This window comes from Nicotiana tabacum, chromosome 7, assembly GCF_000715075.1.
Source record: "Nicotiana tabacum cultivar K326 chromosome 7, ASM71507v2, whole genome shotgun sequence".
NCBI classification, from domain to species: Eukaryota; Viridiplantae; Streptophyta; class Magnoliopsida; order Solanales; family Solanaceae; genus Nicotiana; species Nicotiana tabacum.
This window is the reverse complement of record NC_134086.1, coordinates 120800543-120811730: the sequence shown is the minus strand read 5'-3', so window position 1 is coordinate 120811730 and position 11188 is coordinate 120800543. Positions and strand designations below refer to the sequence as shown.

The 11188-nt window shown below is 36.2% G+C and overlaps 2 protein-coding genes across 3 annotated transcripts; one reads left to right on the top strand and one right to left on the bottom strand.

Moving 5' to 3' along the window:
• The first annotated feature begins 2778 nt into the window (after positions 1 to 2778).
• On the top strand, positions 2779 to 8116 carry LOC107811585 (glutathione S-transferase zeta class). Its single transcript, XM_016636544.2, has 11 exons — positions 2779 to 2970; positions 3101 to 3203; positions 3292 to 3348; positions 3749 to 3834; positions 3920 to 3991; positions 5814 to 5867; positions 5963 to 6038; positions 6465 to 6526; positions 6852 to 6911; positions 7505 to 7617; positions 7724 to 8116. The coding sequence occupies exons 1-10, from the start codon at positions 2968 to 2970 to the stop codon at positions 7601 to 7603; spliced, it is 672 nt and encodes a 223-aa protein (XP_016492030.1). The 5' UTR covers positions 2779 to 2967; the 3' UTR covers positions 7604 to 7617; positions 7724 to 8116.
• A 107-nt stretch (positions 8117 to 8223) lies between these two features.
• On the bottom strand, positions 8224 to 10795 carry LOC107811584 (uncharacterized). 2 transcript variants are annotated; one of them, XM_016636543.2, is made up of 6 exons: positions 10310 to 10795; positions 10048 to 10211; positions 9314 to 9572; positions 8852 to 9247; positions 8620 to 8711; positions 8224 to 8525 (listed from the first exon to the last, which is right to left on the bottom strand). In XM_016636543.2, the coding sequence occupies exons 1-6, from the start codon at positions 10682 to 10684 to the stop codon at positions 8369 to 8371; spliced, it is 1443 nt and encodes a 480-aa protein (XP_016492029.1). In that variant the 5' UTR covers positions 10685 to 10795; the 3' UTR covers positions 8224 to 8368. The 2 variants fall into 2 exon arrangements, with proteins under 2 accessions (XP_016492029.1, XP_016492028.1); XM_016636542.2 differs by having other exon boundaries at positions 8852 to 9572; positions 10310 to 10788.
• Positions 10796 to 11188: the final 393 nt, after the last annotated feature.

Below are 11188 nucleotides of genomic sequence, written 5' to 3'. Positions count from 1 at the left end.
TCGTGACAAAGGGAAAATTATACATTTGACTCCACAGCTAGAAATATTTACAGTTGCTAGCCAATAAATATTATTGTATACTAACTATATTATATTTATATCTGTCGGATATTTTTTTTGGAAATATAAATTAATTTCTTAAACTAATTAGCAAAAGATTTAATTAGTTCTTTTCCAAATTCTTTATATAAATATATTTAATTTCAAGTTACGTATAAAATTACTATCTAGAAGCGTAAAAGATGGATTAATACGCATCATCTTCATGAATTTATACTTTTATTTTGCAGCTTAAATAATTTTTAATAAAATATTTATTTAAAATTTAAAAAGTTTATATTCATTGAGAAAAGATACACGCGCAAAGTGCGTACCCTGACACTAGTTTATAATTAAATACGTTTGTTAAGTCCGCGGGATGATCCAATCCAGCCTTAGCAACGCCTCATGGTCCACGGGCTTATTTGGACCGGCCTTACAGTCTTATTTAAATGGGGAGAAATTCAAAAATAGCCAGATTTACAAGTGGTCATTCAAAAATAGCCACAGCTCAAAAGTAATTGAAATTTAGCCATTTTTCATGTAAAGATAAATCTTAACGAAAATACTGTTCAAAATTCGGAAAAACATTCCAATATAATATACTAGAGATTGGAGCACTGGTATAATATACTAGAGATTGGTGCTCCAATCTCCGGTATATTATACTGGAGCTTTCTGCGTGTTGGAGTTCCAGCATAATATGATGGAAATTCATACACAGGTGCATCGATCTCTAGTAAATTATGCTGGAACTTTCCGTATTGCAGCAAAATAGTGGCTATTTTTTGCTGACTTTGTAAATGCTGGCTATTTTTGAACGAACAATCTAAAAACTGGCTAGCTCGTGCTATTTTGACATTTAAATGAGCTCCAAAAAACTTGACCCAACCCCATTAAATTGTAAAAATTGCACGGGGCGCCCTATTTGATCGCCCATATTTAACCTATACCCATTTTTTATAAAGTTTTAACTTGTACCCACTTTTTAAACAACTTTAGCCCCCTTTCTCCTCCTCATCCTCCTCCTCCCCCTCCTCCTCCTCCTTCTTCTTCTTCTTCTGTTGCTGCTGTTGTTGGTGCTGCTATGAAACTTCAGTTCATGGGATGATTGCCATAAGTATGTTTATCAGATTATTTAAAAACAAATTATAAATAATTACGTAAGTTAGTAGACAATAATTTGTGAATATTTTCACGTACGGGAAGTTTAAGGTCACACTTAGTGATTCTTTTCATGATAATTATATTCTTTTCACGTTTATTGTTTCCAAAATTTATGATTTAGATATTCTTGGCAATGATTATTTATCTAGTATGTTAGAAAGCTTTTTCAAAAACTTTAGCTTATATAGTGCTGAAGTTTTTACAAATGAACAAAATAATTTCAGCATCTTCTGCTGAAATTTTTAAAAAAGCTTTATGACAAAACTAATGAATCCAGGACAAAAAAAACTTCAGCTTACTTAATGCTGAAGTTTTTACAAATGAAGATGCTGAAGTTTTTGAAAAAGCTTCAGGACAAAAACATTTCAGTTTATTTAGTGCTAAAGTTTTTATAAATGAACTAAATAACTTCAGCATCTTCTACTGAAGTTTTTGAAAAAGCTTAATGACAAAACTAATGAATCTAGGAAAAAGACTTCAGCTTATTTAGTGCAATTACAAACAAAAACTTCAGCAAATAGAAAATAAAACTTCAACTACTATGCTTAAGTTCAGCAATTACAAACAAAAACTTCAGCAAATAGAGAATAAAACTTCAGCTACTATGCTTAAGTTCAGCAATTACAAACAAAAACTTAAGCAAAGGGAGAACAAAACTTCAGCTATTATGCTTAAGTTCAGCAATTACAAACAAAAACTTCAGCACACTTGCTACTTCAGGCCCGTCTACTAGAATGCTGAAGCTTTGCGTGATTGTTTTTGCTACTTCAGTCCCGTATGCTGAAGTTACGCGAAAAAGCGGATACGCTTGTAATTTTTTTGTAAAGTAGACACAAATTAAAACGTGACCTAAAAAACGGGTATAAATACTAATGCCCTAACTTACCCATTAAATTAGGGGTTGGATTGGATCGATCCAATGAACCAAGCCCATATTGATGGTTTTAGCCACATTTTCGTTCAGAGGAAAAGAAAAAGAAGAAAGAAAGAGAGAAGTCCATGGAGAAAAAAAGAAGAAGATCCACGTTTACAAATATTAGGGCCCGACTGGTATGTAGAGGCCGGTCTAGAGTGGTATCTACTCGTAAAAATAACATGGTATAGCCAGTTTTCAGACTGGTCATTCAAAAATAGCCAGTGTTTACCAAGTCAATGAAAAATAGCCACTATTTTGTTGCAACAGAGACCGGTCCAGCATAATATACTGGAGTTCGGTGCACCTGTGTATGAACTCCAACATATTATACTGGACCGGTATACTTTGCTGGCTCCAGTATAATATACTAGATACTGGAGCACTGGTGCTCCAAACTCCAGTATATTATGCTGGATCGGTATACTTGCTGGAACTCCAGTGTATTATGCAGGATTTCTAGTGTACTTATGCTGGAACTCCATCATATTATGCTGGAGTTCCAGCATACTTATCCTGGAACTCCAGTATAATATGCTGGAGTTCAAGTATACTTATGCTGTAACTCCAGCATAATATACTGACATAATTTCCGGATTTTAAACAGTGTTTTCGCTCAAATTTATTAAAACCTAAAAAGTTGCTAAATTTCAATTACTAAACTGTACTATCTTTTAACGAACAGTTATAAATGTGTCTATTTTTTAATTTCACCCACGGGCCTGCCGTCCAAGCGGAGAATTTCAACTTTGCTACCTAACCAGTTTGGAAGTGTATATGTTTCTCATATATTTTGTCCTTCTTGATCATCATTTCTAAAAGTCCCAAAACTATTTTGACCATTGACGATGGTGAGTACTCACCTCGTACTGCCACTAATTATGTTGGCCAAAACAATTGAATCGGTGTTTAGTGGTAATCCTTACTTATTTGTTTAGATAATTAATGGATACTCCACTTATTTGTTTGATGAATTCTCAGGCAGAGAGTGGTAGTAGTGGAGAGGAGTCAAAGAAGCTGCAGCTCTACTCATATTGGCGGAGCTCATGTGCATTTCGTGTCCGCATAGCTCTCAATTTGAAAGGTATTCTCTTGTTCTTTGATTAATCTTGTCTTATCATAAAAGAATAGGAGTATCTTGTATTAATCCTTTTTGTGTTTTTCCTTGTTAGGATTGGAATATGAGTACAAAGCTGTTAACTTGCTCAAAGGAGAACAAACCAACCCTGGTTAGTCTATCCTTTTTTTGGGTGTTTAAGTTTATTGAATAATTGAAAGATTGCTACTTTAGGAAGTTACAAGGTGCTGCTGGTGATCAATAATTACGAGTGAACAGTGATATTTTGCCCACTCAGGTGCCTTTAAGCCTAGGTGTTTGGCGTAGGAAACTTGGAAGTAGCTAACACTTTCGCTTTAGTTAAAAGAGCCTCCCCTGATAGAATTATAGTTTGCAAGTTTATTGGACAATAGAGAGAGTGGTATTTGCATTTAGAATGTTACATGGAGCTGCTCATTGTCATTAATTAGGATTAAAGATGAGAAATTGGGTTTGGGGGTGTTAAACAAATCATTGTAGAATTCTTTTGAACTTTTTTTCTTCTTTTTTGGTCTTTGTAATGTGTGGAATAGAATACTTGAAGCTGAATCCCCTTGGATATGTGCCGACATTGGTGGATGGAGATGCAGTAATTGCTGACTCTTTTGCTATCATAATGGTATGTTTATCTTGTGCTCTGCCATAAGAGTGTCTAATTTTTTGTCATTACTATGTTGTTGGTGATGAGAAGATTTCTTGGGCAGTATCTGGAAGAGAAGTATCCTCAGCGAGCGTTGTTGCCTCAGGATCTTCAGAGAAGAGCAATCAACTATCAGGTACAAAGGAGAAGTGGATAATAGTATTTTTTGGCCATCAAGAGCTAAAATTCTTTAGTATTAAAAAAAGTGACTAAAGTTTTTTAGTGGCGTGCTGTTTGTACCATCTTGGTACTTTATCAATAAAATCTTACCTTTATCCAACCAAAAAAAAAAAGTTTTCTGGTCGCGTGCTCCGGTGTCTGAATATTGAATATCATTGTGGGTATGTAGCTTAAGCTGCTGGACCGAAATACTGAATTTTAGCGATGCACTGGAATGAAATTGACTTGGTTATCAACTGGAAGCCCTGCTGAAACACTTCCCTCCATATTGGAAATGAGCCTATTGCTTTTAAACCCAATGTTGCTTATATGAAAATAACAGGAACTTAAGACGACTTGATCGATACTTATTAAAAAAAAGTGATTGTACAATGCTGAATGATTAAGCATATCGTTGAATTCTACTTGTTCTCAATCTATTTCCTGTTCTAGGTATTCTAAGAACCGTGTGCATCTCAAGTATTATCTTCCGATGGCTTAGATATATCTGCTTCTTGTTGGATATATGTTTAGTATTTGATTGTTTTGAGAACTTAGATGTGCAGTGAGTAACTAAACTTACAACGTTTCTTCTTCTCAAATGTTTGTAACCTTAATATTTGGTAATTTCAAGTCTATCTATTTCTGAGTCCACGAACAAAGTATGATGTTCACTTAGGCAGATGAAAATACCATGTAGCTAGTGAAAACTTTGGGACTTTGCTATTGTCTATCTCAGAGTATGGGCCTTATTTGCTACCACAAAGTCGTAGTTTAATTGTTTTGAATTCCTATAGCTCTTTCTCAACATTTATCCCTGGTCTCCTAAGTTTTCTCTTTGCCTCTTCATTTCTTTCTGAAGTATTCTTTTACTCAGATTCTTGGAATTGATTTATCAAATCAGTTCCATGAGGAGAACCAACGAACTAATTGACTGAATGCAAGTTATTCAGCTTGCAAACACATCCTGATTTTACAAACCATAGCTAGAATTGGCCTTTGTAGAAAATATATTAGGTACTCCTACCATCTTAAGGCTCTCTTGATCATGGTGGATGGTTTGGACTAATGGCTGATTGCCGTAGAAGTTAGTCTTGCTTGTAATTTTCTTGGAGTACAAGAGTGACTAAAAAAAGAAGGAAGCTTATGCGATAGAGGTTATCTGAGGTCTCAGTCATGAGTATTAGTGATAATAAGCATTTTCATGACGTTGAAGGGTAGAGATCTTGCATTTATCTGGTGCTACCTTGCAGCCTGACCATCTATTTGTATTTAAAATGTTCTAACAGCTATATTTTGAGAAGAGAGGTTGCTCAAGTGCAAAGCACCCTCAATCACCAATTGAGCAAAGTGGGGAAGGGCCTCCCTTGACTCCTTGAAAAGGGGGTTTTTGGAGGTAGATGTAGGTTTACCTCTAAGTCTCTATAACCCCCCCCCCCCCCCGGAAAAAAAGAAAGAAATAAAAAGAGCGCACATTTCTTATAGTCAGCCTTAGCAGGTGAAACTAGAATTAAGTATTTGATTAAAAGCATATAAAGTAAGATGGCCATTCTTCCAATTGAGGTACATGGCCAGGTGGTTGAAAAAAAAACATGGTGGAGGCGAAAATGATATTTTTTGCTTTTCAGTTGGTATCCTCAATGTAATGATCATCAACTGTCATGTCAAAGAAGTATCTTGTCTTATATAAGTTTGCTATAGATATAGAAACCAACATCAAATTGGACTATTTGTTGTAGGTTTTGTTTTCTTATGTTTAGCATTGTTACTTTCTTCTTCCATGTTTTCCATTTCTGCAGGCAGCAAACATTGTTGCAGCAAACATTCAGCCTCTACAGAATCTTGCTGTACTTGTGAGTTTAAGTGATCATTCTGTTCGCTGGTCATATGAGGTCATTTTCATATGTTTACAAATTCATATGATTTACTCTTTTTTTGGCTTTTGCAGAGGTATATCCAGGAAAAAGTTGGTCCAAATGAGACAACCCCTTGGGTTCAAAATCATATGCGAAAAGGGTTTGAAGGTAATATTGTGCTTAATGCCTTTGCGGATATTTATGTGAATCAACTTTAACTTAATTTCTGTCCCATAAATTTTGTTTTTGATAAGTATTTTGGTCCCATAATTTGAATCTGAATTCACAATATCTCATAGGACTAGATTTGGATACCATCTCTGCCTGCCTCTCCTTGCAGAAATTGAATGACATACCATTTCCTTTTTACCTGAGATTCTTGGGTGTAGATACTAGGTTAAAAGGGAGGACACCAGAGATTCTATGAAAATTAGACATTGAGAAGGCTTATGATCATGTTAAGTGGGAGTTCTTCCCCTTATAAAAAAAATTTGGATGTTCTTGCTTAAAATATTGAAGGATATGGGTTTTGTTAGAAGAAGGATTTATCTCAGTTGGTCTAGAAGTTTTCTTAACAGAGATTTGCTTTTGCAGCACTTGAAAAGCTACTTAAAGATTATGCTGGAAAGTATGCGACAGGAAATGAAGTTTACATGGTTTGTTTCTTTCCAGTCCATATGTTGCTCTGTCTTCATATTTTTCGAACATGCCTTGGTCTTAGCAACTCACTGTGGCCCTTCTAAGTCTTTTACCCCATAGGTCTCATATGTTTTCTTAGTTTGGACAAAGAAAGTAAAGAGAATTTAGCGCACCAGAACTATACATCCACAACACTAGTGTATTAATGAAATAATGTTGACTTGTAGAATAGCAAAGCGCGGATTAGTTCAGTCTTATTACCTCTTAATGGACTGAAAATATGGACACTTTTATGCCATATAGAATCCAATTCAGATGCTTAACTTGTTTTGCAACTTGCAGGCCGACTTATTTCTGGCACCTCAGATCCATGCAGCAATCAACCGCTTTGAAGTTGACATGGTAGTGCCTTTATAGACATCCCACCTGTACATGACTTTCAATCTCATTTCTACACGCCCTCTGATATTAGAAGAACATGGGAAAATAACGTCTTTCTTGATTTATATAGAATTTTATATGGCGGCGTGCGTCAGATAATTAGCACCTGATTTTGTGAATTGTTTGTTAGTGGCATAGTGGCATACATAATGAGCACCTAAAAAGCAGTTATGTTTTTTCTACAGACAATGTGTTGCAAAACTAGCTTTCCTGATTAGATGAAAGGGTACTCATTTGCTGCTTCTTTTTATTTGTCACGGTAGCCATAATTAATTGTTCCCTGTTAGTTTACCTTACCTTACTGTGAATTAGTGTCTAGCCATTTCCATTGTTTTGTAACTCTTATTCTAGTCTGTTCCTTCTTTTAGTCAATCCGCACTTCCAAGAAATAATTTTTCTCTCAAAGATGCTAATTGGTATATTCAGTTCAGTATTTCACTTGATTTACCTTAGTCGTTGGTGGAACTTTCATTGTTCTTAGGTGGTCTTATACGTATGCATCTCTTCTCTTTAATGAATGTTCTCTTCATAAAAGTTGTCAATGCAATGTGCAGAACCAATTCCCCACACTGTTGAGGGTATTTGAGGCTTACCAAAAGCTGCCTGCTTTCCAAGATGCTATGCCAGAAAAGCAGCCTGATGCCACTGCCTGAGGCAAGAATCTCAGGTTGTTAATTACTTTGGAGTTAAAGAATATTTACTTTGTTCCTTTATTTTTTTGCCTTAAATGGTCATACTTGTGCACTCAACTTGGTTAGTATTTTAATGAGCAGGCTATCCGTCTCCTTGAAAGTTCCCTTCTCAAACCGGTGACATAACTGCTGGACTTGCATTTCGGAGAATTGTTAGCCTTTTGCTGCATATTCTATTTCTGAAGACATTGTGACAAGGATGAGGATGGCATCTGGTTCTTTCATGTCAGATAAGAAAACTGGTGTGCAAATCATTGCATGCTTGGCACCTGTGCTTCTAGTAATTTTTTCCTTTTCTTCCGTAAACTGCTTTACTATCAATAAAAGTATGTATAGCTGTGTAAGAGAATACTGAAGTTAAGACAGTGAAATGTTATTGTACCTATGTTAAGGAGCCTAGGATAAAAATTCATCCATCTATGTTGTGATTTGTGAGTTGTGACCTAGAATAAAGTTGCCTGCATGTTGAAAAGAGGACGTGTCTCTGCTTTTTTGTTTGGGTTGAACAGAGTATTTATCATGTCTGAACTCTAAATTAGGCCTCAACATTTCCTTCTAAAGAAGGCAAAGGAAATTACATGAACCAAATGAAGAAGCAAATTCACCATTAGTCACTTCAACGTTTTCCTTCAAAAGAAGGTAAAGGAAATTACATGAACAGATAAAAAGCAAATTCAGCATTAATCATGCCAACTCTAAATTAGGACTCAACATTTTCCTTATAACCTACTCGCCAAGCTTTTCTGCCGGGGTTATCTTCAACTTCTTGCATTTGCCACTTCTTTTCGGTCTCATATTTGCGGCTGTAATAAGTTTATAGTCAGAGTGAGGCATCTCACTGACCTTACCAAACCATTCCTCATAAAAATGCCATACCTCTGACCTGTTCAGGAGAATAACCAATAGCAAAACTTCAGGCTTCAGCAGGCTCACAAAAATTAATAACTTGGAACAGGAAAAAGGGTGCAGCAGCCTACCAATATGCCAAGAACTGAAACGGTGCATACTTTGCATAAATTTTTTCAACATCCTTTTGAACTTTCTGAATACTGGAGGTTCTTGCATGAACCTGGAATTTTCGAAACAGCAAAGTGACTTAGATGCCTAATAATATATTGATCCATGAGCATTTCAGAGGAACATCATATGCACAGGTGTATATTGGCAAAGCAATAGACCTGCCAAGGCAAATTTGTTGAGATAAATTACCTGTTTTAGATGCCTAATTGTTTCTGAATCAGTAGGAATAACATGGCAGTAACCCAAGCACATCAGTACATTAGCACAAGTAAAAGGGCCAAATCCATCAATTTCTCTCAGTTGCTCAGCCATTTTATCATAGTTGGACAAGCTTGGGTTGCAACAAGCTTCTTCAAGTTCTTTCAGCGAAATCCTGCCTTCAACTATGCCCTTAGCAAGCTTTATAATGCGCCCAGCTCTATACCCAAGACCACAACGCTTAGCTAGAAAACTCTCATCAAGGCCTGCCAATTCTTTCGGGCTAGGGAAATTCCCAATCTGATTAAAAGAGCTCAGCTCTCTATCTACTGAAGGATCAGCATTGAATGGTGCACTTGTACTAACTTCACAAACTTCAGTTGTAGCCTGAAAAGCATCAGTTATTTGGAGAACAGCCTCTTTACCATCTGAAAATGCAGGTTTCACACTTACATCCGCTTTCCCTTCATCCACGATTTCTTCGACTTCTGTGAGCCTCTCCAATAAATTTCTGCAACATCCATAAACTCCAGCTCTTTTCCTTGATTCTTTTCCTGCTGGTGTTTTTGGACTGAAATGCTCAGATTTGGCAGTGACACCCTTGAATTGATTCAGATTATCGGCAGCAGAAAGCAACACAGCTGATGATGGACGGTTTAGCTCCAATTGAAGCTCACATAATGCTTCAGCCATGCTCAACGTCCTTGACCACCTACCCAAGGTAGCAAATACAAAATGTTAACTGAGATAATCAGCAAAGGCTACAGATTTATGAATATTTATTTTCTTTTTACCCAAACCCCAAATCAAGCTGCTTTTTCAGATCAAATATTGAGAAGCTCTAACAGACTTCAGTTTCACTTCTCATTACAGGTAGCAAGCAACTTCATTTACAAAATAAACATATTTATTAGCTTACTAACTTCAGAATTGCTTCAATACAGGAAATGAGATCAGAAACACCTAACAAAGGTTTGGTACATTCCTTATTACCAATCAATGCTATTAAATAGAGTTAACTACAATATCTTTATACTGACCTGATTGTGTAGATGTTTTTTTCCAGCTCAAATGCATAGTACTTAAACTCAAATTCTCAACGTGCTATTCAGAGAGATTATATACTACAGTCTCTATTCAGATAGTTTATATATACTATACAGTCTCTACTCAGTTCAACTACTCACTGGCAATTGCAGAGCAGCACACACTTCACCATGTCCTCAAACAATGTCGGCGATCTAAACACTCTCCCGAAACCTCTCTCCTTTGCTTCTCCACAAATCTCCTGAAACTTTCTCACTCTTTCATTTTCCTCCACTGATAATCTCAGCATTCGCCTCACTTGACCCTATATAAACAGTAAAGCAAACCCCAACCAATAAACCAAACTATACAAGGAAATGCAAAACGTACAAATTTTAAAAATACAAAAGGAACAAAGAGTACCAGCAGAGAGCGTTGGTGTAAAGGAGAAAGAGAATCGGTGCCGAAAACACGAAGATGGAGAGAATGAGGAGAATCGGGCGGTTGAGATATTCGGACGAGATGAGATTTTTCGTGATCATCGTCATTAATGTTTCCGGAGAGGCGCAATGGACGTTCTAGGGTTTTGGAGAGATAGTCCCAATGGTTTGGGGCCATCATGAATAGGCCGTGACTACATACTGCTTTTTCCAAGTCGCATGTAGCGCCGTCGCCGAGTGGTAGCTCCACCACCACGCTGTGGCGGCGATCGATCTCTTGCCGGTACTGCATTTTACTGGTGATAGCCGTTGGAATGAGAGAGGAGGAAGAGGAAGAAATGATAAATCTGCAGAGCATTTTAGCCCCTTACTTTTGGGTAACTTTTCATTTTCACCCTAAACTTCATTTGGAGCACTTTAGGTATCAAACTTTGCAATTAATCATTTGTGGTTAGAATTTGTGTGTTATATGGAGTACTAGTGACGTTATGCCCGGGCCCAATGGCTATCGTGTTTAAATGTATATCTTGGTTTAATTGTTTGTATCCATTCTTAGTGGTAACCCCAAGTTTATACAATTTAGAAATTTTTAAGTGTTTTCAAAATGCAAAAAAGTTGACTATATTCATCAAATAGAATGAGGCAACTTAAATGATGGAACATATTTAGTCCTCTATGTTTAGCTGATTTCATATATATTTTTATTCCATGTTCGTGGGGCTTGTCGTTAAGGTAAAGATAATTTATTTATCAAATAAATATTATAATAAAAATTATAATTAAATTAAGCTTACAATAAAATTAAAAACATATCTCTTGAACTTGATATTTTATTTTTACATAGGGCAAAAGTCATGTGTAA